The sequence below is a fragment of the Mesoplodon densirostris genome, chromosome 7 (genome assembly GCF_025265405.1).
Source record: "Mesoplodon densirostris isolate mMesDen1 chromosome 7, mMesDen1 primary haplotype, whole genome shotgun sequence".
NCBI lineage: Eukaryota > Metazoa > Chordata > Mammalia > Artiodactyla > Ziphiidae > Mesoplodon > Mesoplodon densirostris.
This window is the reverse complement of record NC_082667.1, coordinates 63,457,595-63,483,240: the sequence shown is the minus strand read 5'-3', so window position 1 is coordinate 63,483,240 and position 25,646 is coordinate 63,457,595. Positions and strand designations below refer to the sequence as shown.

Here is a 25,646-nt window from a genome sequence, read left to right as displayed (position 1 = left end):
TGGGCGCGCGTTTCCCGGCCTAGCTCCCGTCCTCGGTGTCTTCCTGGCCTCCCAAACAGCGCCACTTCGACGACATGTTCGGTGTCTGGGTCCGGGTGACTTCCCGGCGGCGGCTAGACGGCCCGGCGGGAAGAGGCCCGAGACGAGGGGGCGGGCAGGAGCCGGGCGGAGTCCGCCGGGGCCCGGGAACCTGGACAGGCTGGGGGAGAGGGCTGGCAGCCAGTGTCTGTCAGCAGCGGCCCGCGAAGGGCGGGGTGGGCGCTGGGCCGGGCGGAGCCGGAGGAGGCCTGGCGCTGGCCTGGGGCGTGAGAAGAGGGCGGGGCGGACCTTTCCCAAATCTGCTCCGGGCAGATTTGCAGGCAGGGTGGCGGGCTGGGGGGCGGATGCGGGAACCTTGCGGAGCCGCTGGCTGGTAAGTGTCCAGGCCTCATTGCCCTGCCTCCCAGGGTGTTGGTGTGTCCCGAGGCGCCAAGGTAATGGAGTACTCAGAGGTGCTGCCGAAGTAAGTCGTTTGGACCGTACCCGGGCCCTAGCCGGGTGGCCGGAGAGCTCGTTTTCCATTTGGGTTTGAGCAAGCGAGTATAAGGCACAAGCTTTATTCAGGGGCCAAAGAATGGGGACGGGGGAACTAAGTTCACAGTTCAACTTCGCGCCCACCTGGCGGGAGGGACTTAATTTTAAAGAGTAAAGACAAAGCGAGGAGGAGTGAGGCTTACTATGTGGAGGCATATGCAGTAGCCTACCGGGAAGGGGCAGGGCTTTTTCCGAGGGACTGGGGTGCCACCCCCTTGTTATCCTGTTTTGGTCTTTAATGTCTGGTCTTGGCCTCCGGTAGGTGTGTCACTTAGTATGTTAATGTAACGAAATCAGTGTATAATGAGACTCAGGGTCTGTTGGAGGTCAGATTCATCACCATCTTGGTACCAGCTGGTTCTATCTGGGTTTTTCTTTTTTTGTGTATAGTTTCTTATCTCTGCACCCTTTACCTTAAAGAGTTATTATGTTCACTCCTGCTAAAGGTGGGGGTTTGATGGGTTTTGAGCGAAGACCTCGAGCAGCTCTGGCAACAAAATCACCCCTTTCCTCGTTACTGCTCCTCATTCCTTTTTTTGGGGGGCGGTACGCGGGCCTCTCACTGTTGTGGCCTCTCCCGTTGCGGAGCACAGTCTCAGCGGCCGTGGCTCACGGGCCCAGCCGCTCTGCGGCATGTGGGATCTTCCCGGACCGTGGCACGAACCCGTGTCCCCTACATTGGCAGGCGGACTCTCAACCACTGCGCCACCGAGGAAGCCCTGCTCCTCATTCTTTTTTTTTTTTTTTTTTTTTTTGCAGGACGCGGGCCTCTCACTGTTGTGGCCTCTCCCGTTGCGGAGCACAGGCTCCGGACGCGCAGGCCCAGTGGCCATGGCTCACGGTCCTAGCCGCTCCGCAGCATGTGGGATCCTCCCGGACCGGGGCACGAACCCGTGTCCCCTGCATCTGCAGGCGGACTCTCAACCACTGCGCCACCAGGGAAGCCCCCTGCTCCTCATTCGTGAAAGGGGAAGGTCTGACTTCTGAAGCTGCTTCCTGCTTAACCTGGGCGTAATTTTTCCCTGGATTAGAGGAGCAGAACTGTTCCCTGACTAGCCTAAAATAAGTCTGATTGTGGCCAGGCTGCAGGCCCAGTGTCAAGTACCCTTGTGTTAGTATCATGAGAAGTTTGATGGCTTCAGGCTGTTTACTAACAAAGTTGACAAGGCAGCTAAGGAGGCAAGGCCTGAAGATAAGCAGGAGGATAATAGCAATTAGTGGGCCAAGAAATGGAAGAAATCAATTTCAGCTGGGGAGGCTCTGTTTGACCATATTCCAGATGGAGCTGGGCTCTGGACCTCATGTGTTATATCTATGTAACCGTTGAGCTTGTTCATATATCTTTTTTATGTTTACCTCAATCTGGCCCGAGTTACTGACATACATGCAGCAGGTTTTGTTAATAACTGTGCATATGCCTCCTTGCTCAGCCTGGAGATAGTCAAGAGCTAGCCTGTTATCGAGAACAACATGTACTAGTGAGTCCAGAGAAGTACGGATCCTTGTAAGGCATTCGCCGGATTTTTAGACAAGTACTGAAGGGCCCACATGAGATTTTTGTAAAGTAATTCCATGGTATGTGACACCCTCCCCCCAGTCTGAGAGCAATCCCTCCTCCTGCCAGAATGAGTCCTATTGCCCTTTTATCTCAGGGCTAGGTGACGTTATGAATGGTTATGCCTAGGTTCCGAGAACTTAGCTGGTCTAGCGTGCTTTGTCCCCATAACTGGGCATTATCTGAACACTCATAGGCTAGAGCCCATCTCAGAGAAGGGAAGGAGGAGTTGGGGTTGTTCTGATGGGGCAATTGGTTTATTCTCAGGCCACCAAGGAGCAGATACCCAGGGGGAGCCCATGCCTTACGCACTTCTGAGTTAAACCACCTCTGTAAGTGGATAGCCCAAGAGAGGGTGCCTTTGCAGTGTGGGGAGAGAGGCCCACCTGCATAGAGGGGGTTACTGGGGGATTCTTGGCTAGTGGCTTTTTCCCTGGCCTTAGGAGGGCCATATACTAAATGCCAGACAACTGGCATTTTTCTTCCCCAATAAATACATCTCCTACCTGGTCCTTGTGTGTATCCACCAAATCAGTCCAGAGGGCACCAATGGGTGAGATTTCTGTAGGAGTCAAATGCTGGGGCAATGGAATTGGAATTAAATTGTGGGGTAATGGAAGAAGAATTGATCAGAGTCCAGAGCAGCCCCAGGGTGTTATTGTAAGTTCCTCCCTTTGGTAGGGGCATTTGATAGGAGCAGTGGCAGCAAGATGGCTCTTCAGAGTGAGTGCTTTGTGTTCATTAGAAATGTTAATGTAAGGGGTGAGATCCAAGCAGGAAAGCAGAGTTAGGGATGGGATATGAATTTCAAGAGGGATAAGTTTAGCAGAACAGTTAGCCAAGGTGAGAGTGAGGTTGTCGTTCTTAGGGATAAAATGTAATACGGGGGGGCTTCCCTGGTGGCACAGTGGTTGCGAGTCCGCCTGCCGATGCAGGGGACACGGGTTCGTGCCCTGGTCTGGGAGGATCCCACATGCCTGGAGCGGCTGGGCCTGTGAGCCATGGCCGCTGAGCCTGCGCATCCGGAGCCTGTGCTCCGCAACGGGAGAGTCCACAACAGTGAGAGGCCCGTGTACCGCAAAAAAAAAAAAAAAAAAAAAAATGTAATACAGTAAGTCCCCTACATATGAATGAATTCAGTTCCGAGAGTGCATTCATAAGTACAGTTTGTTCGTAAGTCCAACAAAGTTAGCCTAGGTACCCAACTAACACAATCGGCTATATAGTACTGTACTGTGATAGGTTTATAATACTTTTCACACACATAATACATAAAAAACAAACACAAAAAATAAAACATTTTTAATCTTATAGTACCTTAAAAAGTACAGTAGTACAGTACAACAGCTGGCATACAGGTGCTGGCATCGAGTGAACAGGCAAGAGGAGTTACTGACTGGAGGAGGGAGAGGAGGTGGGAGATGGTAGAGCTGAAGGCCCATCAGCAATAGGAGATGGAGGGCAAGCTGCAATTTCACTCACGCCTGACGTTGATGGCACAGGTTCTGGTTCCTTGCTGGAACCAGATGCATGTTCACATCTTTGAAAGTTTACAACTTGAAGGTTCGTATGTAGGGGACTTACTGTACCTTTAGTCCATAGGTGTCACTTTGAGGGTAGGGGTGGAGATAGATTTTGTCCAAGGGCTATAATTCTTGAGAGATTTACTATTGCATCGAATTCCCATTCTGCGTGGACAGTTGTAAGAGATAGGACAGAGAGAGTTGAGAAGAATAAACAATAGCCATTCATCCTGCTTCTAATATTAACATGCCTATATCCAGAATGGACAGAGGAGATGTTTGCCAGAGGGAGGGTTTTGGCAAAACAGCAGAAGCCAAGTAAAGCAGTAGCAATGAAAAGGCCAGCTACTGAGCCTATCCATCACATTACTTATTTATTGGTAAGTTTGTCCTTTTGAAAAGTAACTTAAGGTCTTTGACATGTTCACAGGTGTATTGAGTGTGTGGCTCAGTAACTTCTTCCTCAGGCTGTCTTCACTCTGATATGGTGGGCCCATGGAGTAATGCCCCGTAATTTTAAGGCAGATAGAGTAGTCAAGATTACTAGATGGGCTTCCCTGGTGGCGCAGTGGTTGAGAGTCCGCCTGCTGATGCAGGGGACACGGGTTCGTGCCCCGATCCCGGAAGATCCCACATGCCGCGGAGCGGCTGGGCCCGCGAGCCATGGCCGCGGAGCCTGTGTGTCCGGAGCCTGTGCTCCGCAACGGGAGAGGCCACAGCAGTGAGAGGCCCGCGTACAGCGGGTGGGGGGGGGGAAAGATTACTAGATAAGGTCCTATCTGCTTGGGGGTCTAACTGATCTTGTGGATTCCTAGCCATCCAGGTTTTCAAATAAACCCAACCCCCAGGGGACAAAGGATGTAAAACCATGTCAGAAGGGGAAGGCAATTCCTGATTCCCGTCAGCGTGTAAGCCTTGATTATTTTCCCTGTGTGTACGGCATATTTCAGTCAGTCCATATCCCTAAGGTTGGCCTTGTAGCTGGCTCCTTCAGGAATGGGCCTCCCATACATTATCTCATATGGACCTAATCTGAGCTTTCCTTTAGAGGCTGTTCGCATTCTTAGAAGTGCTGTGGGGAGAAGGGAGATCCAGGGTTGATGAGTCTTTTGACATAATTTGGCAAAATTTCTTTTGAGAGTTTGATTTCTTCTTTCTGCTTTCCCTGAGGATTGTGGTCTCCAAAGCAGAGTGCAAACTCTATTTATTCCTAGGGCTCTAGAGACTCCTTTAGTAGTTTGAGAAATAAAGGTGGGCTCATTGTCATTTTGAGTGGATTTAGGGAGCCCAAGCTGAGGGATCGGTTCCTTGAGCAGGGCCTTAGAGACCTCCAAGGTGGTCTGTGTTGGGGTGGGAAATGCCTCCATCCAGCCGGAGAAGGTGTCAGTCAGACCCAACAAATACCTAAAATTTCCTTGTGCCCAAGCCTCTACTGTAAATTCACTTTGCCAGTTCTGACCTGGATATGTGCATCTATACTAGGTGGGGGTCACTCCCTTGACCTTGTGGGGGTGAGTGTTGGGGTTATTCTGGAAGCAGATAGGGCAAGCTTCAACCACCTGTTTGAGGAGTAGTCATGGATTTGATGAGCCACTGATATAGGGTCTCCTGCCCATAATGTGTGCTCTGGTAAGCTTCCCAGATGGCTTGGAGTACAATAGCTGATAGGAAGAACAGCTGCCCATGATCATTAACCATCCATCCTAGTTATTCTGGGCTTTTAAAATAGCCCCATCTCAAAGCCTTTTCTCTTTCTTCTGGAGTGGATATGGGAGTGTAGGAGTTAGGGTCTGGGGAGCTGATAGCCGTGGCATTTGAGGTCTGTCCCCACCCTCTGTTGCTTGTTTAGCTGCCATATCTGCCCTGTTACTTCCTCTTATTATTTCTGCTTCTCTCTTTTGATGGTCTTTACAGTGAATAACTGCGATAGGAGTATAGCCTTCAGCATCTGTATGATCCACACCCCCCTTTCTTATCTGTCTATTTCCTGAGGTCAGGATTCCCTTCTCCTTTCAGGTGGCCCCATGGGTGTCATGGCCCCATGGATGTGTAGGATTGAATAGGCATATTTAGTGTCAGTGCAGATACTGACAACTTTCCCTTTCCCCACTTCTAGTGCTCTGATTAGGACAATTAATTCAGCCCTCTGAACAGAGCAGCCAGAGGGTAAGGCTTTAGCTTCTACCACTTCAGTGATGGAAACCACAGCATATACTGCCTTTCATTTTCCATCTTTCATAAAGCTGTTCCCAGCAGTGAACCATTTCAATTCTGCATTCTCTCTAGGGGAGCTCTTTAAGTCAGGCTTGTGACATTAAGCCTGTTCCCGAACTTCCTCACAGTGATGAGTTAATTTTGGACCTGTCTGAGGTAGCAAAGAGGCAAGGTTAAGGACATTACGGAGCCTCAGAGTCACAGCTGGGTTGTCTAGAAGCATGGCTTGGACTTGGAGGGTTTGATGGGTGTTGGGGAGTGGGGGGTGTGGAGTGCGGTGGCTTGAAGTGGGATCTTAGTTCCCCAACTGGGGATTGAACCTGGGTTGCAACAGTGAAAGCTCCAAATCCTAGCCACTAGACCACGAGGGCCATCAGGCCTGAAATGGGACCTCGGTCCTTGTCTTCTTTGAAAAAAGAATTTAGCAGAGATGTAATCAAGACAATATGGTCCTGGCACAAAAACAGAAATATAGATCAGTGGAACAGGATAGAAAGCCCAGAGATAAACCCACGCACCTGTGGTCAACTAATCTATGACAAAGGGGGCAAGGATATACAATGGAGAAAAGACAGTCTCTTCAATAAGTGGTGCTGGGAAAACTGGACAGCTACATGTAAAAGAATGAAATTAGAACACTCCCTAACACCATACACAAAAATAAAGTCAAAATGGATTAGAGACCTAAATGTAAGACCGGGCACTATAAAACTCTTAGAGGAAAACATAGGAAGAACACTCTTTTTTTGGGGGGGGCGGTACATGGGCCTCTCACTGTTGTGGGCTCTCCTGTTGTGGAGCACAGGCTCCGGATGCACAGGCTCAGCGGCCATGGCTCACAGGCCCAACCGGTCCACGGCATGTGGGATCCTCCCAGACCGGGGCATGAACCCGTGTCCCCTGCATCGGCAGGTGGCCTCTCAACCACTGAGCCACCAGGGAAGCCCGGAAGAACACTCTTTGACATAAATCACAGCAAGATCTTTTTTGGTCTACCTCCTAGAGAAATGGAAATAAAAACAAAAATAAACAAATGGGACCTAATGAAACTTCAAAGCTTTTGCACAGCAAAGGAAACCATAAACCAGACAAAAAGACAACCCCCAGAATGGGAGAAAATATTTGCAAATGAATCATTGGACAAAGGATTAATGTCCAAAATATATAAACAGCTCATGCAGCTCAATATTTAAAAAAACAAACAACCCAATCCAAAAATGGGCAGAAGACCTAAATAGACATTTCTCCAAAGAAGACATACAGATGGCCAAGAAGCACAAGAAAAGCTGCTCAACATCACTAATTATTAGAGAAATGCAAATCAAAACTACAGTGAGGTATCACCTCCCGCCAGTTAGAATGGGCATCATCAGAAAATCTACAAACAACAAATGCTGGAGAGGGTGTGGAGAAAAGGGAACCCTCTTGCACTGTTGGTGGGAATGTAAATTGATACAGCCACTATGGAGAACAGTATGGAGGTTCCTTAAAGAATTAAAAATAGAATGATCCAGCAATCCCACTACTGGGCATATACCCAGAGAAAACCATAATTCAAAAAGACACATGCACCCCAATGTTCATTGCAGCACTATTTACAATAGCCAGGTCATGGAAGTAACCTAAATGCCCATTGACAGACGAATGGATGAAGAAATCGTGGTACATATATACAGTGGAATATTACTCAGCCATAAAAAGAATGAAATTGGGTCATGTGTAGAGACGTGGATGCATCTAGAGACTGTCATACAGAGTGAAGTAAGTCAGAAAGAGAAAAACAAATATCATATATTAACGCATATATGTGGAACCTAGAAAATGGTACAGATGAACTGGTTTGCAGAGCAGAAATTGAGACACAGAAGTAGAGAAGAAACATATGCACACCAAGGGGGGAAGCAGCGGTGGGGTGGGGGTTGTGGTGTGATGAATTGGGAGATTGGGACTGACATGTATACACTGATGTGTATAAAATGGATGACTAATAAGAAAATAAACATTAAAAAATAAGTAAATTAAAAAAAAGAATTTAGCAGAGAGAAGGAAGGTAGTGAAGTGGGTAAAGCATTTATTAGAAGCAGAGTACATGTGAAAAGGAACACACGGGTGGGTTCAGAGAGAGAGTCACGCTTTGGGGGTGTCCTAAATTGCTTATATAGTGTCAGTTTTATGGGTCTTTGTTTTCCTCTGGCCAGTCATCTTGCTTCCTTCCCATATCTGATCTGACTCAGGCTCTCCCCCATGCGTGCTCACATCTTTTAGCCGAGATGGATTCCAGTGTGAGGGTTTCTGGGAGGTTGGCAGGACATATTATGGGTTAGCATCCCTTCCCTTCCCTGACCCCTGAGGATCATTTCTGCTCATGTGAACTTTGGGAGGCCTTCTTGACCTCAAGAATGGGAAGTATGTAACCTCCTTATCTTTTTAACCAAGCAGGGCTTAGCTCCTCTCTGCTCCTGCCATTGTGTTTATCTTTAAGTGTCTGGAGACAAATTTCAGCTGCTCAGCCTGGGGCCTGTCTATCCCCTGCCTCAGAACTAGGGGATACCTGCCCCCGCTTTCCTTAATGAGGGCTCAGAGGTCATGGGAGGTCTAGATCAGGGGTCCCCAACCCCCAGGCCATGGACCAGAATCGGGCCATGTGGCAGGAGGTGAGCGACAGGCGCGCGAGCAAAGCTTCATCTGTATTTACAGCCGCTCCCCATCGCTGGCATTACCGCCTGAGTCCCGCCTCCTGTCAGATTAGCAGTGACATTAGATTCTCATAGGAACGCAAACCCTGCTGTGAACTGTGCATGTGAGGGATCTAGGCTGCGCGCTCCTTATGAGAATCTAATGTCTAATATCTGAGGTGGAGCTGAGGCAGTGATGCTAGTGCTGGGGAGCGGCCGCAAATACAGATTATCATTAGCAGAGAGGTTTGACTTCACAGAGATCATAATAAATTATTTGCTTGCAGACTCATATCAAAACCCTGTCAGTGAGTGTCAAGTGACAGTTAAGCTGCATCTGGTGGCAGGCTTTAAGTCGGAATCCGACACTTAATTTAGTCTGCACGTGGCCCGCCCATTATTTTATTTACCACTTCTGTCTGCGCCTCTTTCCTGCACTGTGCACTTGTCTCAGTCACAGTTTTGGTAAGCCCACAAGCTAGCAGTAGCCAAAATGAGTAAAAAACAAATGTCACTGGAAAGCTTCTTTGAAAAGGGGGAAAGACCCAATAATGAGATAGCAGAAGACTCTAAGACTGCCAACAAAAAGACAGCTGCATTTAAAAGAAAATACCAAGAGTTCTACTTCAATTACAGGTTCACTGCAACAGGTGATTCACGTTCTCCAAGACCGCTTTGTATATAATATGTGGCGACTGGCCATCCAACGAAGCCATGAAACCTCCAAAACTGCTTCACCACATGGAGACCAAGCACCCTGCATGAAAAGACAAGGCTTTGGAGTCTTTCAAAAAAAAAAAAAAAGGTGAACACGAAGAACAGAAGCAATTATTGAAGGCCACCACTTCATCAAATACGTCTGCACTGAGAGCATCATTCTTAGTGGCTGACCACATTGCTAAAGCTGAGAAGCCCTTAGTATTGGTGATGAGTTGATCCTGCTGCTGCTAAGGACATTTGTCGTGAACTTTCAGGAGAGGCTGCAGTTCAAATGGTGGCACGTGTTCCTCTTTCGCTAGCACCATAACTAGATGAATTGGTGAAACAGCAGAGGATATTGAGGCACAATTGTTAGAGAGGATTAGTGAGTCACCATGTACGTAATCCAGGTTGACAAATCTACCGATGTTGACAGCAAGGCAACAATGCTTGTTTTTGTGCGATATATTTTTCAGGAGGATGTGCATGAGGATATGTTGAGTGCACTTTTGTTGCCAACCAATACCACAGCTGCAGAACTATTCAAGTCTTTGAATGATTACATATCAGGAATACTGAATTGGTCATTTTGTGTCAGTATATGCATGGATAGAGCAGCTGCCATGACTGGACAGCTTTCTGGTTTCACTACTTGGGTCAAAGTAGTCACTTCTGAATGTAAGTCTACACGCTGTGTCATCCATAGAGAAATGCTGACTAGCCGAAAAATGTCACCTGAACTTAACGTTTTGCAGGATGTGATTAAAATTATCACCCACATTAAAGTACATACCCTTAACTCACGTCTGATTGCACAGCTCTTTGAGGAGATGGACGCAGAGCACACACATCTTCTCTTATACACAGAAGTGACGTGGCTTTCTAAAGGTAGATCACTGGCCAGAGTTTTTGAGTTAAGAGAGCCACTCCAGAGATTTCTTTTAGAAAAACAGTCACCACTGGCAGCACATTTCAGTGCCACAGAATGGGTCACAAAACTTGCTTGTGTGACATATTCAACCTGCTCAGCAAACTCAATCTGTCACTTCAGGGGAGCACGACAGCTGTGTTCAAGTCTGCAGATAAGTTGGCTGCATTCAAAGCCAAACGAATTATGGGGGTGACGAGTGAACATTGGGATTTTTGACATGTTTCAGACATTAACAGAGACTTTGAAAGAGACTAAGCCAGGGCCTTCTTTCTCCCAGCTGGTGCATGATCACCTATCTCAGCTTTCAAAAGAGTTTGAGCATTATTTCCCAATCACAAAAGACCCCCGAACTGGGAAGGAATGGATCCATGACCCATTTGTGAATAAGCCAGGTGAATCAACTTTGTCTGTGCTAGAAGAGGATCAACTGCTTGAGATCGCAAATGATGGCGGCCTTAAAAGTCTGTTTGAGACCACGTCAGATCTCCATACATTCTGGATTAAAGTCAAGGCGGAATATTCTGAGGTTGCCACAAAAGCACTGAAAAGCCTGCTTGCATTTCCAACATCCTATCTTTGTGAAGCAGGGTTTTCTGCAGTGACAGCAACCAAAACGAGATTACCGAGTAGATTGGACATAAGCAACACGCTGCGGATGGCACTGTCTCCCATCACCCCAGATGGGACCATCTAGTTGCAGGAAAACAGGCTCAGGGCTCCCACTGATTCTGCGTTATGGTGAGTTGTATAATTATTTCATTATATATTACAATGTAAAAATAATAGAAATAAAGTGCACAATAAATATAATGCACTTGAATCATCCTGAAACCATCCCCACCCCCCACCCCCCGGACTGTGGAAAAATTGTCTTCCATGAAACCCGTCCCTGGTGCCAAAAAGGTTGGGGACCGCTGGTCTGGATAGTCAGGGGCTGTCCAAAAGTTAAGTTGTTAGCTTCTTTGAGAGGCTGAGCAGTAGCCGCTACAGCCTGTAAGCATAGGTGCCATCCTTTAGGGGTTTGGTCCAATTGTTTAGAAAAATAGGTTACAACCTGAGTCAGAGGTCCCAGTTTTTGTGTAAGCACCCCCAGGGCAGTTTCTCCTCTCTCAGTATATATAGATGGAGGGGACAGCTCAGGTTGGGTAAGGCTAATGCGGGGGTTCTTATGAGGTGGTTTTTCACTTTCAGGAATGCCCGGTCACAATTGGGGGTCCACTCAAAAGAGTCAGGGTCCTTCCCTTTAATTGTTCATACAAGGGCTTAGCACCTAAGCCAAAGTTGGCGATCCATATACAGCAGAACCCGGCCATCCCTAGGAACCCCCAGAGCTGTTTTCTCATACTAGAGGGTGCCATCTGGCAAGCCAGTTCCTTCTTCTCCTTAGATAGTACCCTGTGTGTTGCCGAAATTTCAGCTTTCCTGTGCACCGATGCCGAACAGAAATACGGAGGCAGAGATTTTGGAGGAAGAGAGAGATGGCTTTATTTTTCTTGCCAGGAAGAAGGGAAGACACAGTAGGCTAGCACCTCAAGAACTGTGCCCCCCTGTCTTGGGGAATTGCAGAGGGTCTTATAGGTGGAACTTGCAGTCCAGGATAAGTGATAAGGAACAAAGTGGTGAAGGTCTTGCATTCTTCTTCTTCTTGCAGTATTTTAAAACAGTCACTGCTGCTGTCAGGCAGCCTGGTAATTGGGTCCATTCATCTCTGGGTTATCGGCCTGCGACCTTCTTTCTGAAATGTAAACAGCTACAAGGGGTAATTTGCTACAAGAGAATGCAGAGAGTAAATGCCAGGTGCAGGGTACAATTCATATGGAATCAGAGAGTAATTAGCTTTGTTTAGCTTTGTGAAGGATGTGTCTAGCTACAAGTGTTTGTTTGTAGTAACAGCTAAAGAATAACCAAGATTGCTTAACTCTTTCAGGCCTGTTTATGCTGTTTCCCCAGCCTGTTCATTGTTGCTTATTTTCCATGTTTATCAGAAAAATCTCATTTCTATTTTTGCTGCAACATGTGCCCCTTTTCTATTATAAATCCTAAGTATTCTACCCACTGGAGGGAGATCTGGGCTTTTTGCTTTGAAACTTTATATCCTCTCTCAGCCAGATGATACAGGGTGCTAACTGTTATGGTCAGAAAGCTCTTTGGTGGGGCTGGCGATTAGAATGTCATCCACATATTGAAGTATAGTTCGCTGTTCAACTCAAGATCACTAAGATCTTTAGCTAAAACCTTTACTAAAAGGGTGGGGCAGTTTTTAAGTCCCTGGGGCAGAACCTTCCAGTACAATAATTTTTTCTAGAGCTGTAGGGATCCTGCCATTCAAATACAAAAATCTATTGAGATACTGGGGCTAAGGACACACAAAAGAAGGCATCTTTTAAGTCTAACACTGAATACCAGATCCTCTCAGGGTTTGGGATAGAGAGTAATGTGTACAGGTTGGGCACCAGGAGTGAATTTTCTCCGTAGCTTCATTTACTGCTTGGAGGTCCTGAACTAGCTGGTATTTCCCATTTGGATTTTTTTACCGGAAGAATAGGAGTGTTGTAAGGGGACTGACAGGATCTAAGAAGCCCTTGTTTGAGTAGCTTTCTGTTATAGGCTTAATGCCTACTAGGGCTTCTTTGCTTTAAGGGGTATTGCTTTTTACTTGGGTGATTGTAGTTGGGTCACAGCTTGACTATGACTGGTGGTGCCCTCCTGGCTCTGCCAACAGTATGGGCTCTGTCGTGGGCCCATACTGAGGGGTTAATCCCCTCAAGGTGAATTGGGCCATTATTATTGTCAGAGGGTGGTAGCGCTAGGGCTACAGAATGGAAGGTGGTCTCGGGTATTTCAATGATAAGGTTTTTGTCTCTGAGATAAATTGTAGCTCCCAATTTATATAGTAAGTCTCTTTCTATTAGAGGAATTGGGCATTCCGGGATATATAAGAAAGACTGAGATGACGTTTTTCCTTCCAAAGCGCACTGAAAGGGCTCTATAAAATTGCACTCCTGTGGCTTCCCTTCCACTCCCATGATCTTACATTTATCTTTGGTCATTTTGCCTTGTCGAGTGTTCAAGAACAAGAAGGTGGCCCCTGTGTCAACTAAAACGTCAACCTTTTTACCCCCTATGGTCAGGGTCAGCTGAGGCTCCTCAGGGGTAATTTCCAGGGTGCTCTGAGGAGCACCTAGGCCCCTTCAGTTCTCTTCTTCTTTTATGTGCGCAACCAGTGAGGTTGGGCCAGGACACAATGGTCCACCTAGTTTCCTTCCGAGGCATTTGGGGCATTCTCCCTTCCAATGACCCTCCTCCATGCAGTTTGCACACTGATTGGTTTTAAGCCCTTCTCTCCACTGTGGGCGTGGTCTTTGAAATGCAGGGCGACTCATCAATGTCACAGGGTCCCTTGGGGGGCCGTCATTCCTGGGAGGTCGATTGACCCTGAATCGCTAAAGCCAGAATACTGGCAGTTCATTCTGCTTCTTTATCTTCCTTTGCATTCACCTCCAGATCCCGGTTGTTGAACACCCGAAGTGCTGATTCCACCACCTGGGAAGTGGGCATGGTGGGCCCTCTCCCCAACTTTTGTAATTTTCTCACAGTGTCTGGGGCGCTCTGGGACTTAAGAGTGGCCTGCCCTTCCAATGGCTTCAGATTATATTTGCATACACTTGGAGACACTCCCTTAGGCACTCAAGGAAGGCTGAGGGATTTTCCTCCGGTCCCTGGATGACTCCCTGTACCCTACTTCAGTTTAAGGGTTTCTTCCCCGCTGACTAAGCCCTTAAGAATCAAATCCCTGAAATGTGTGAGGTTCTGCCAATTGTTTTCCTCTTGATGATCCCACCCAGGGTCCGTGTCAGGGATGGCTGGGGCTCCAAGCTGTTATACAGTGTGCCCTGCATAATTTTGATTGGTCTTATCCACTTTCTCCCTTGCATTAGTTATAATCAGTGCCTTTTCTTCCCCAGAGAATAAGATATTTTAGAAGGGTTTGGACATCCACCCAAGTGGGGAAATGAGAGTGGAATATTCCCCAGACTAAATTAAGGACTCCCTTGGGGGTCTTCCCATAAACCCTGGGATTGATCCTTCTAGTTGTATAGATCTGAGAAAGAGAGAGGTACATACATGGTGGTCAGCACCCCCCTCTCCATTGGGGACCTCCCAAAGGGGGAGTACCTTATTGATTCAGAGTTCTGGTACTGAACTCTGTGGACGTGCATTGGACTAGATCCCAGGGGAGGAAAACTGAGAGAGAATGAGATTTGAACTAGCCTTGCATTTTTTATGGAGGCCCTTGTTTTGGCTAAGTGCCATGAAACATTGTACATGGGGATCTCATCTCATTTTTTTAAATGCTGGCAATAGAGATCCAATTGAAAAATAGTAGTATAATTTAGCGAGCCATTAGTTGGCCAACTTTCTCCATCTGCCAGTTTATATTGGGGCTACATGGTGTTGCAAAAGAAAATAAGCTGTCTCTTTGGTAGTGGGCAGTACTCGAAGAATTTCCCGTTAAGGAGAATGCACCCTAGCAGCAATTTCACTAGGACAGAGGCTTGGTTACCCATAGTGGGGAGTCCTTATTTCTGGTCTGTTTCCAGCTTCCCAGTGGCCTCTTCCTAGGGTTGGTAGCAACACAGATCCCAGAGGATCTGGCCCACACCAAGTTGTCTAGGCACTCTAACTGAAATCTGAACCAATCTTCACAGGGGCTGGAAGGGGACATGCTGTCTAAGAGGGCCCTAGTTATAAAGTCCCCTCTAAGTTAGCAAGTAGATGTTTCCAGGCCTACTGTGGGACTGTAGGAGATACCCAATGTAGGTGAGTGCTTTCAGTGAGCAGTCCTCGGAGATAGGGTAAAGGAGGAATGGGAAATAAGCGTTCTCTAATCAGATAAATTGCTCGGAGAGCCTCTCTGGCAGTCAAGGAGGCTTGTTCAAAAAGGGCTTGACCCTGCTTGATTACAGGCAATCAGGCAGGGAGGCCGAATGCCCATTTGGAATGTGTCCAGTTGTCTTTACTCTCAGCTGCAAGGACTCAAGGACTTTGGATGATTTGGGTGTCCTCTTCTTCCTTCTCTGGCTAGACGGTGATTTTCCGGAAATCTGGCAAAAATAAGATTTTTAAAGGGTTTGTGTCTCAGAGGAAGGATCCCCTAGGGATCTGTGATAGAGGGTAATGGGGAGAGACCTACCCAACAGAGCCATATACCCTGCCCCAGGATGGCAAGTTAGGGCAAGACGAACCAATACAGAAGATGTGCTTTTGGATTTTTGACTATATCCTAGAGTCGGGAGAGCTGCAGGGGTCAGGGCTGTGAGTGTTTTACAGTGTGCCAACTTACATGGATATCTGCTTCCAGCTGGCAGGATACCTAGTGCTCATCTACCCTGGTCCATGACCGACTTATCCTTTCACAGGAGTCTTCCAGTGGAGAGCACCCTAGTGGCCTTTAAGTGCTCGACCCATGCCCACAGTTGTGGCAAGTATTTCCAAGAACATCAGGGCAAACAAGGCCACATAGAACAGAGATTGAAGTTTCACCCTTATCAAGAACAGAGACTAGGGCTTACGTTGCACACACAAAACAAAGATGTTCTTACCATGTGGTGGCCTGGAGGGCTTCCCGTCCAGTCCATTCAGGCAACCAATTGTCCAATCTCGCCTCCCCCGTTATCAGAGCATTGGCTCAATTTAGACAACCAACTGTCCAGTCCAGTCTTCTCGGCAGAGGTCTGGCTCCAAGCAGGTGGCCAGGATCCTTTCCCTTAATTAGCCAACCCCTACAACCACCATTGGCCTTATTGACTGAAGTGGGGTCAGCGCCCCCTGTGTTGGGCATCGCCTGGACACTACACCAATCTGTAGCAAGTATCCTTGGAGATGTGCCGGGGTGGGGGGTCTTAACCTGGGGAGCACCCCACTTGATTCTTAGCTGCTTTTTGATCTCAAGCTTAATTTAGTAGCCTTCACTGGCCCAGGGATCCAGAATTGGAGCAAACTGCTCAGTTATTTAACTTGCCTTGTTGGCGAGTAGGCCCTGAGTTACCAGATGGAATGGGCCCCCCATTGGACGCCAAAATTTGTTACCGAGTTAAGTCGTATGGACCCTGCTCCAGCCCTAGCCCAGTGGAGGCTCTCAGCCTTGGCGAGGGAGGTTTTTTTTTCTGTTTGGGTTCAAGGAGGCGAATAACGAAACCCAAGCTGTGATTGACCCAGCACAGTCTTTATTCAGTGGCCAGAGAATGGAGAAGTGGGAACTAAGTTCACAGATCAAATTCTCACCCAGCTGGTGAGAGGGGTTTAACTTTAAAGAGTAAAGACAACCGGAGGAGGAGTGAGACCTATGTGGAGGCATATGCAGTAGTCTACGGGGAGGGGCAGGGCTTTTTCTGAGGGACTGGGGTGCCACCCCCTTTTTATCCTTTTTTGGTCCTTAATGTCAGGTCCTGGCCACCAATAGGTGCATCATTTAATATGCTAATGTAGTAAGTTGAGACTCAGGGTGTGTTGGAGGTCAGATTCATTGCCCTATTGGTCCCAGCTGGTTCCATCTGTTTTTTTTTTTTTTTTTCTTTTGTGTGTGTAGAGCTTCCTTTTCTTATCTCTGAACCCTTCAAGTTAAAAATATATATTCACTCCTGCTAACGGTGGGCATTGGTGGGTTTTGAGCAAAGACCTGGAGCAGCTCTGGCAACAGAGGTACTCACCCCACCCCTACCCCTGCCCTAGCCAGCAGGTGGCTGACAGTCCACTCCCTTTCTCATTGTTCCCTTGGGGCTGACACAAAGAGGGGAGTGGAGGAAGCAAGCCCCATCCCTCTTAGCTCAGCAGCTAATCCCCCCTCCCTAGCTCTGTCCCTGGGGGTTGGAGCCCTCATTCCAAATTGTGTACTAGAAGCGACATCCTCACCCCTTCCACCTCAAGGAGGGGACTGCCAGGGCTTGCACCCTTGGCTGTAGCCAGGATAGAGGCAGATGGGCAGGAAAGGCCTGGTGACGTTAGCACTCCTGGGCCATCAGACTTGGGAGTTTAAAGCATCCCTCCTTGTCTGATCTGTAGCTGGCCCCTCCCAGCCTCCAGGTCCACCGGAGGCTGAGCCTGCCTTCTAGTTTAGTACCTTTACCTCTGCCTAGTTTCTTTTAGGCACAGTCTGGCTTCATACATGCCTCTGGTGTGGAGCGGGTGCCGCTGGGCCTGAGAGCTGTCCTGCCCGGGGCAGGCAGGACCTGAGGTGCCCTGCTCACATGTGTCTGGTAGGACACATCCCTGCTCCTCGCCATCACTGTTATTGGGACCACTGTGCTCCTGTTGGCCCCGAAGAACAAGAACATAAGGAAGAGACGTCCTATAACCTTACAGCACCCTGAAGCCAAGTTCCTGCTGGCCCTGACTGAGAAAGAGGTGATGGGTCAGCCCTCCCCCTCTGCTGTCAGGGGCAGGATGGGGGGGTGATGTGAGGGGAAGACAAAGCGGTGGGGGATGTGTTGGTTGGGGAGGCCAGGGCAGTGGGATGGGCCTTCCATGGCCTCTAGTTTGCTCCCCACTGCCACTGTCTGTATGTGTGCTGGGAGCTCCTTTCCCAGGCATCTGAGCTGCCCAGCAAAGCTTCCAGAAAGCTGACAGAGCCTGCCTCTGTTTTCTGTTTTATTAGCAAATCAGCTACAACACTCGAAGGTTCCGCTTTGGACTGCCCTCGCCGGACCATGCCTTAGGGCTTCCCGTAGGTGAGTGGGGTTTGGTGTCGTCACCAGGACCTGGGCCTTGCGGGCACTCTGCTCCTATCAGAAACTCGGCTGAGGTGTAGAGGTTGCCCTGCTACCTTTCCTGAGCCACATACGCTCAAAGAGGTAGGGAGATAGGCTTAGGGACAGTCCATTCCCTTTCTCATTGTTCCATTGGGGCTGACACAAAAGCAATATCTTAATGAGCATTGAAAAGAACTGAGTCTAGAGTCAGAAGGTCTAAGATCCCATTGCCAGCTCCTTGCTGGGCAATTTTAAGCAAGTCCCTCAACCTCTCTGAGACTCTGTCTATGACATGGGGTTTCCCAGGCCTGTCTGCTACTTGCATTGTTGTGAGAATTAAGTGACTGATGGATGTGAAAATTCAGAAACTGTAAAGTGCTCTGCACTTAGGACGGATGGGAGGAATTGATGTTCCCCTACTGTCACGAGAAAGGCCCAGACGGTTTGGAGGGGCAGGAGGGGGTTGGTGCCCTTCCCCTCCAGTACGTGGATTCTCAGCAGGGTCCTCAGACGCATGCACGAAAGGAGGGACCCGTTGTGGATATGAGCCTAGCAGTCCTAGAGTTCCGAGTTATCGCATTTCTAATCTGTACCTCCACCAGGTGGCTGCGTCAGTCTTCGCGCTCTGCTAGGCCCACAGCCTGAAACTCTGTGTTGCTAGTGCTGTTGCCTTCCTGGTGGAGGTCCTCATCCATAGCCTGCTTGTCCTGGGTGCATGGGACAAAAGCTTGACGCCACCTCTTCAGGTGATGAAATTACCCACTAGGCAGCCAGCCTGGCCCCTGAGCCTCCTTGCTGCTTCCTCTCTCCCTCTTCATCCGTGAGAGCTGGGTGTCAGCCTGCCTTGAGCCCTCTGCCTGGCTGGTGAGACCAGCCCTATTGGCAAGAAGGCTGAAGAATAAAACCTCTGAGAAACAGAATTTCTTAGAAACCGTCATGACCCACTCTCTCCTCAGCCCTGGTGTGGGCAGTGCACAGTTAGTGCACAAGGTAATTTAGAGGCTTCAGGGAGAGTCTGCTGTGAAGGCTTGGAGATTGCTCATGCTTGCCAGCTCTGCTGAAATGAAGCTGGTTAGAGATGCAGTCTGCGGGACCAGCCGGGCAGCCCCGTTTTCTCTGAGGTTGCTGCCAGGCCAGGCCCAGGTTGGCTGCATCTGAAAGAGTCTGTCTAAGGTTTCCAGTATCAGATGAGTTCTCAGCAGGAAGCTGCCACTGGTGTTTATTCCTGGGTATCCCTGGTTCCCAGCCAGGGCATAGCCAGAGTCATTGAGCCTGTCCTTTCTTTTTTTTAATTTTATGGAAGTACAGTTGATTTACAATGTTGTGTTAATTTATGCTCTACAGCAAAGTGACACAGTTATACATATATATATTCTTTTTCATATTCTTTCCCATTATGTCTTATCACAGTATATTCAATATAGTTCCCTGTGCTATACAGTAGGACCTTGTTGTTTGTCCATCCTAAGCCTGTCCTTTCTTAACCCAGAGCGTTTGCACCTCAGGCTTCAGGGCCCTTCAAAGACTGGGTTTGGCCCCTGCAGTGCCCCCTCCTCCTTTTCCTCCTTCCCTCCCTCCTGCCCTTCTCCTCCTCCTCCTCCCTGGGTCTCTGCTTCTGTCTGCATATGTTCTCTCTCTGTCCTGTGCACACACAGCTTCTACCCCCTCAGATACTCTGGCTCAGAACTTCCTCTTGCCTTTGTCTCTTGGCATCTCTTGATAGCAGCTTCTGCCCTCACCACTAATTGCCTTAGTCACTGAAGTCTCCCATGTTGGATGCAGCAGAAATCTGAGTGGCTTAGCCCATCATGTGACACTGGATCACGTAGTCATGATCCATAGGTCTCTGGCCACCCTGGTCTGTTCCTGTCTACCCTGGGGGGACAGAATTACATGGTTCAAAGTTTCCCTGCCGCCCTTCAGCAGAGCCATGGGCCAGGGAGACACAGTGCTGCTGCTGGAACTCACGGTCCATGGCTGTCTAAATCCTGGAGCCCTGCATACCTGTGAGCCCAGGCCTGCTCCATGCCAGGGAACAGGATACAGATGAGGGAGCTGTGATTCATTCATAGACCCCAGTGATACATACAGTTTAGGAAGAAATGACTTTATGAAGGCAACATATTTTGCTTTAAAAAGGAAACACTTTTCTGTAATTTTTTTTTTTTTTTTTTTTTGCGGCACTCGGGCCTCTCACTGTTGTGGCCTCTCCCGTTGCAGAGCACAGGCTCTGGACACGCAGGCTCAGCGGCCATGGCTCACGGGCCCAGCCGCTCCGCGGCATGTGGGATCTTCCCAGACCGGGGCACGAACCTGTGTCCCCTGCATCGGCAGGCGGACTCCCATCCACTGCGCCACCAGGGAAGCCCACTTTTCTTTAATTTTTAGTACTCAGCCTCCAACTTTAATTAGCTCTTCCTGTCCCACAGAGCACTTTGACATGGTAAGCCTGCACTGACAGTAGGCTTCCTGTGTGTGAAGCTCACAGCTACGCTGTGATGGAGTCAGAGCAGGTATGGGGTGAAGTGACTTGTCCAGGCTTGCACATGGAGTGATAAGGGCAGGCCTAGGATCTAGGCATCCTGGACTTGGGCTCCTTCCCTCCTTGGCCCTCCTCTCATGCACCCTGTTGTGCTATGCACCCCCTCCGCCACCAAAGCTCAGTCCTTTAGAGAAATCTTTGGTCCTGTTTAGGCTGGGCCCTGCCCAGTCTTAACATCTGGTACCTTTTCTGTAGGTAACTATGTTAATCTCTTGGCCAAAATTGATAGTGTGTTGGTGGTCAGGGCTTACACGCCTGTGTCCAGTGATGAGGATCTAGGCTTTGTGGACTTAATTATCAAGGTAAATGATGCCTGCCATGTCCAGCTGCCTCACCGCTACAAGCTTGTTCAGGGTGGTGGGCAGAGAAGGGGCACGTGCCCTGGACAGGGCTTCCCAGCGGTGTCATTTAACAGTGAAGCTGTTGACCTAGTGAAGTCTTCAGGTGTTGCTTTAGAGCAACCGTGAGTGCAGAGGATTTGCTCCTCATGGTTTCTGGTAGCAAGTGTATTCTTGAGCTGTGTGTGGCTGTGGCCTCGGGGCTGAAGGTGTGAAAACCATGCTGCCTTATTTTTCAGATCTACTTCAAAAATGTACACCCTAATCATCCAAAAGGGGGGAAGATGACTCAGTACTTGGAGAACATGAAAACTGGGGACACCATCCTTTTTCAAGGGCCATCCGGGCGCCTGTTCTATCATGGGTCAGGTACTGGGGAGTTCACACTGGGCCTCCAGCTAGGAGGAAGAAGATGCCTATGGTTGTTCCATTGTTCTAGAAAGCTCCTCAGATTTGAGTCACATGGACTTGTCCTTGAAGTCTTCATACATTCATTCACACACCCACTTCATGAGATTATAAGCTTCATGAAGGTAAGGGAGTGATTTGGTGTTTCCTCATCACTGTATCTCCAGCACAATGCCTGATGCACGAAAGGCACTTGCTGTTGCTGAAAAATGGAGGATGGGTGGATGGATGGATGGAATGCACACTCATCCATTTGCTCACACACTCATCACTTACTCATTCGCTGCTGTGGGTGAGAGTGCTGTGTGACACTCCATGTTAACTTCAGCCTGCCTTTCTCCTTCCTCAGAAGAAGAGGTGCAGTTATTCCCCCAAGGATGCCCAGGGTCTACTCCCACTTTGGGCCCCGGTGGACCAGGGCTGGCTAAGGAGGCCACCCTGGCTTTCTCCTCTGGTTTAAAATGGCATAGCCACTCCCTTAGGTGGACTTGCTTTCTGGGAGGCCCAAGGAACTCAGTGATGTTTTGCAGGCTCTCAGTCAAGAGCTGTAGACATCAGAAGTATCCTCTGTGTTTTCAGGGAAGTTTGCGTTCAAACCATACAAAACGAGTGAGCTTGAAAATAAACTGGTCCATCACCTGGGAATGATTGCTGGGGGCACAGGCAAGAGGCTACGGGGGGCTTCATCCACAGGGTGAGCCCTGAGGCCTTTCTGACTTTGGAGTCATTTGGTCCTAGAAGGGGTGATGTGAGAGGTTCCTTCCCTGGCTCTTTGAGATGAGGATGCAGGGTCAATGACAGGTCTCGACACTGACCCTGGACGCCCTGCTCCCCTTAACCAACATGGTGGCTGCCCCACGAGCCCCTGGAGCCTCTAAGGTGAGGCTGAGGGCCAGGCTGGGCAGGCCCACACGGGCCCCCAAGGGCTCCTGGATCCTGTTCAAGCCTGATGCTCCCCATCCCTTGAAAATGAATGCCTGAAAGATGAGAACAAACGTGTAAGGAGAACTGCAACGTGCCAGGCACTATAACGGGCATTCTTTAAACTGTCCCATTTACTTGTCATTAAATCTGTTTTACAAATGAGGACACTGAAGAGCTCAGACAGGTGCCTGACTCACCTTAGGCAGACAGTTAGGGAGCCACTGCCATGTGAAAACGAGACGTGCTTTTGATGGGTTGTTGCATTAGAAGGGAAAACCAAAATGAAGGGTGGTTCTGCACTTTGAGTTCTGGGGACAGAAGTGAGAGAAGTAACTGGGGCCAAGGAAACTTGCGAAGCTGCTGCAGACCAGGGACTGTGAGCACCAGTCGGGGAGGGAAACCCGGCCTGCCTGCCAGCTGTGTTCCAGGGGTTACACCCATGCTGCAGCTCATCCGCTGCATCACCAAGAAGCCCAGTGACAAGACCAGGATGTCCCTCGTCTGTGCCAACCAGGTCAGTTCTGCTGAGTCAGCCTTGAGCGAGGAAGGAATGTTCCACTGTTTGCTGAGCCGGCCTCTGCATTCTTTTCCTCCCCACTCACCATAGTCAGGCTGCTCGGGCGCCTGCAGCTATGGGAGGGCTCACTGGGCTCAAGTAGGGCTGCTGGCAGCCATAGAAGCTGAGCCCAGGCCTGTTTTTCCATTTGTTTTTGTTTTTTAACTCTGTCTCCCCAAACAACCATAAGCACTAAGCTTTCCTTCTTTCTTTAATTCTATGCTTTTCCCAATGTAAAATCATAGATGCCTTGCCCTTAGTGGAAATTTCAGAAAATATGGAAGTATATAAATAATTTACTTCTTCTTTTGTTTGCTCTATACATGCTATATATTCACAATTATATATATATATATATATATATATATATATATAGTTTTTCATTTTTAGTTTTTTTACTCAACATTACCACACAGGCATTTTCTTATTAAAACTCTTTATAAATATTTTCATCAGTCTATATCAAGTCGCACCATCATTACTAAATCTTCTCCATTCAGGTTGTTTTCAGTTTTCACAGTTATAAATGATACAGTGATGAATAATTGTGCCTAGGCTTAGATTATTTTGTTAAACAGAATCCCAGAAGTAGAATTGTTGGGACAAGGATTGTGATGAGTGTTATGGTCCAGGTCTTGTGTGCAGCATCTCTGAGCCTGCAACAGATCTTTTGGCTTTGTGCACTTTCCCCAGCGGAGCCTACAACCTCTATCTCCCTCTGCTGTAGCTCTCCAGTGCCATAGATTATATATATCATGTCATATATCACTGCCTTAGCTCCTCGCATTCCCTGCAGGAGATCCTGGGCCAGTCCGGTTTGCCTTGCCTGGCGCTCAGAGTGGATGCAGGAGCTGGGCTGGGACCCCCAGTGTTCAGACACAGCCTTCCAGCTGGAGGGCAGTCACCCAACGCCTCCCTCCACAAGAGGGCGTTTGTTGTGTTGGAGCCTCAGCAGAACTCTTTGGCCCAGAGTCTGCAGGGAGCACTCAAGCTAGAGTGGGGTGGCTGGGGCAGGAACGTGCTGATCTGTGTGCTGAGTCTGGGGAACAAGCAGGACGCCCTGGAGGGGTGAGGCTCATGTTGCTTCTTTTCTAGACAGAGGAGGAGATCTTGGTGAGAAAGGAGCTTGAGGAAGTTGCCAGAACTCACCCAAAGCGGTTCAACCTGTGGTACACCCTGGACAAGCCTCCTGTTGGTAAGGTCCCCGTTGTCCCCACCGTGGGTCAGCTCCAACCCTTGACCCAGTCAGGGGCCAGTCCCTGGGTTGGTTGGTTCTGGGCTGGTTGGCTGAGGCCTTTGACTATGTCTCTACTTGGGAAATGCAGGAATTTGAGGGAGAGAGGATTTGGGATGACCTGCTTATAAGGGCAGTAGAGGGTAGGTGTCTGATATCTCAGCGGCACTCCACGCACTACTATGAACGTCAGGGGGGACCCTGAGGCCCCGGGCCACCCTGAACACCCACTCCACACGGCATTAGAGCCATCTGATGCCACAGAGCCATCACTCACACTGCCTCCCGTACGGCCACTGACCCTTTCACCCCGCACCCCGCACCTCACCTAGGACAGCGGTCCTCATAAGCTGAGCCCCAGCCAGCCCCGGCCGCCACTGCGCACGCTGCCCCCCACAGAGCCCTCACGCTGGCAGGCTGCCTCTCTCACCCAGCGCTGAGCTGGGCCTGCCTCTTCATACAGCTCACTTCCCAGCAGAGGGCGCCACCCAAACGAGCCAGTCCCCAAACAACCACAGCGCCCTCTGCCCGGGACAGCTCCTGCTCACGGCCTCGATTCACACCGCACCCGGGTGCATCTGTCTCACGGTGGCGTTCACCCGCGCCGGTGCTTACAGCAGGCAGACACCAGCCAGGGACTCAGAGCCCCAGCAGTGAGCCTGGGGTCTGGGGTAAATACTGAAAAGGGCTCCCTGGGCCCCCCACGTCCTCTACTCCCAGCTTTCTGCGGAGAGCAGTAGTGCAGATGTCTAAGCCTTGGTGAGTAGCCTTGTGTCCCTCTCCCCGGCTTGAGGGAGGGCGGGCGGGCAGGGGGCCTGGGGTCAGGGACGCAACCTGGCCACCGCAACAGCTTTTTTCTGCTTAATCTCAGGCTGGAAGTACAGTCAGGCTTCATTACTGAGGACACGATCAAGGAGCATCTCCCTCCTCCTGGGAGGTTCTCATTCATCCTGGTGTGTGGCCCACCACCCCTGATCCAGAGAGCCACACACCCTAACTTGGAGAAACTGGGTTACACCGAGGACATGATTTTCACCTACTAATGCCTCCCTTCCTCTTAGCAAATTTGCCTGGTCCCGTTCATGTTTCACACTGAGCTCAGCTTCACCATGTTGTACTGGGAAGTGTTCAAAAGCCCCTCGTAATGCATCTTTGTGTATACTGGCGCTCCTTCCTCTCTTTTGGTGTGGGGCTAAGAAAAAGGCTCAAGAGACTCAAGATAAAGTAGCTTCTGAGGCCTCCTTGCTTGAAGAGGCTTGAAGGAATTCCATTTCAGTATCTTTTCCCATAGTTTAGTGAAATAAAATTCAGTGCAAAGCAGATAGCCATTGAGTGTGGCTCTGTGGGGGACCTGCTAAACAGGTAGAAGGCCTTGGCCTGCCCCACATGTGAATTGGCATTTTGTGTCCTTGGGGGGTCACAATGGTCAAAAATACTGGGGCAGAACTCCAGGAGAATCCAAGGGGGGTCGTGTCAACTCCCAGTTTCTCTTTAACCCCTTTCTAGAGTGTTGTTTTTAAGGTCACACCTATCAGAGGGCACAGGCACCCTCCATGTGCACTCTTTCTTCTCTTGTAGGAGACCCTTGAAATGGAAATGGTGTTAAAAATACATATCAGGGCAATTGTCAAGGTGGGCTCCAAGAATCCTGGACTCCCTGCACTTTACACCACAAATGGAGGTAAGGGGTGCTTCTTTGTTAAGGATCCTCTAAATGCCAGGCCCA

At 49.1% G+C, this 25,646-nt stretch overlaps 1 protein-coding gene across 1 annotated transcript; it reads left to right on the top strand.

The window, feature by feature from the left end:
- The first annotated feature begins 74 nt into the window (after positions 1-74).
- LOC132494186 (NADH-cytochrome b5 reductase 2) lies at positions 75-24,963 on the top strand. The gene is given in 11 exon segments (XM_060105208.1): positions 75-305; positions 447-473; positions 17,431-17,574; positions 17,825-17,897; positions 20,656-20,762; positions 21,038-21,167; positions 21,786-21,869; positions 22,559-22,644; positions 23,782-23,881; positions 24,792-24,800; positions 24,803-24,963. Coding segments are annotated over 11 exon segments (1,152 nt in total).
- The last annotated feature ends 683 nt before the right edge of the window (positions 24,964-25,646 follow it).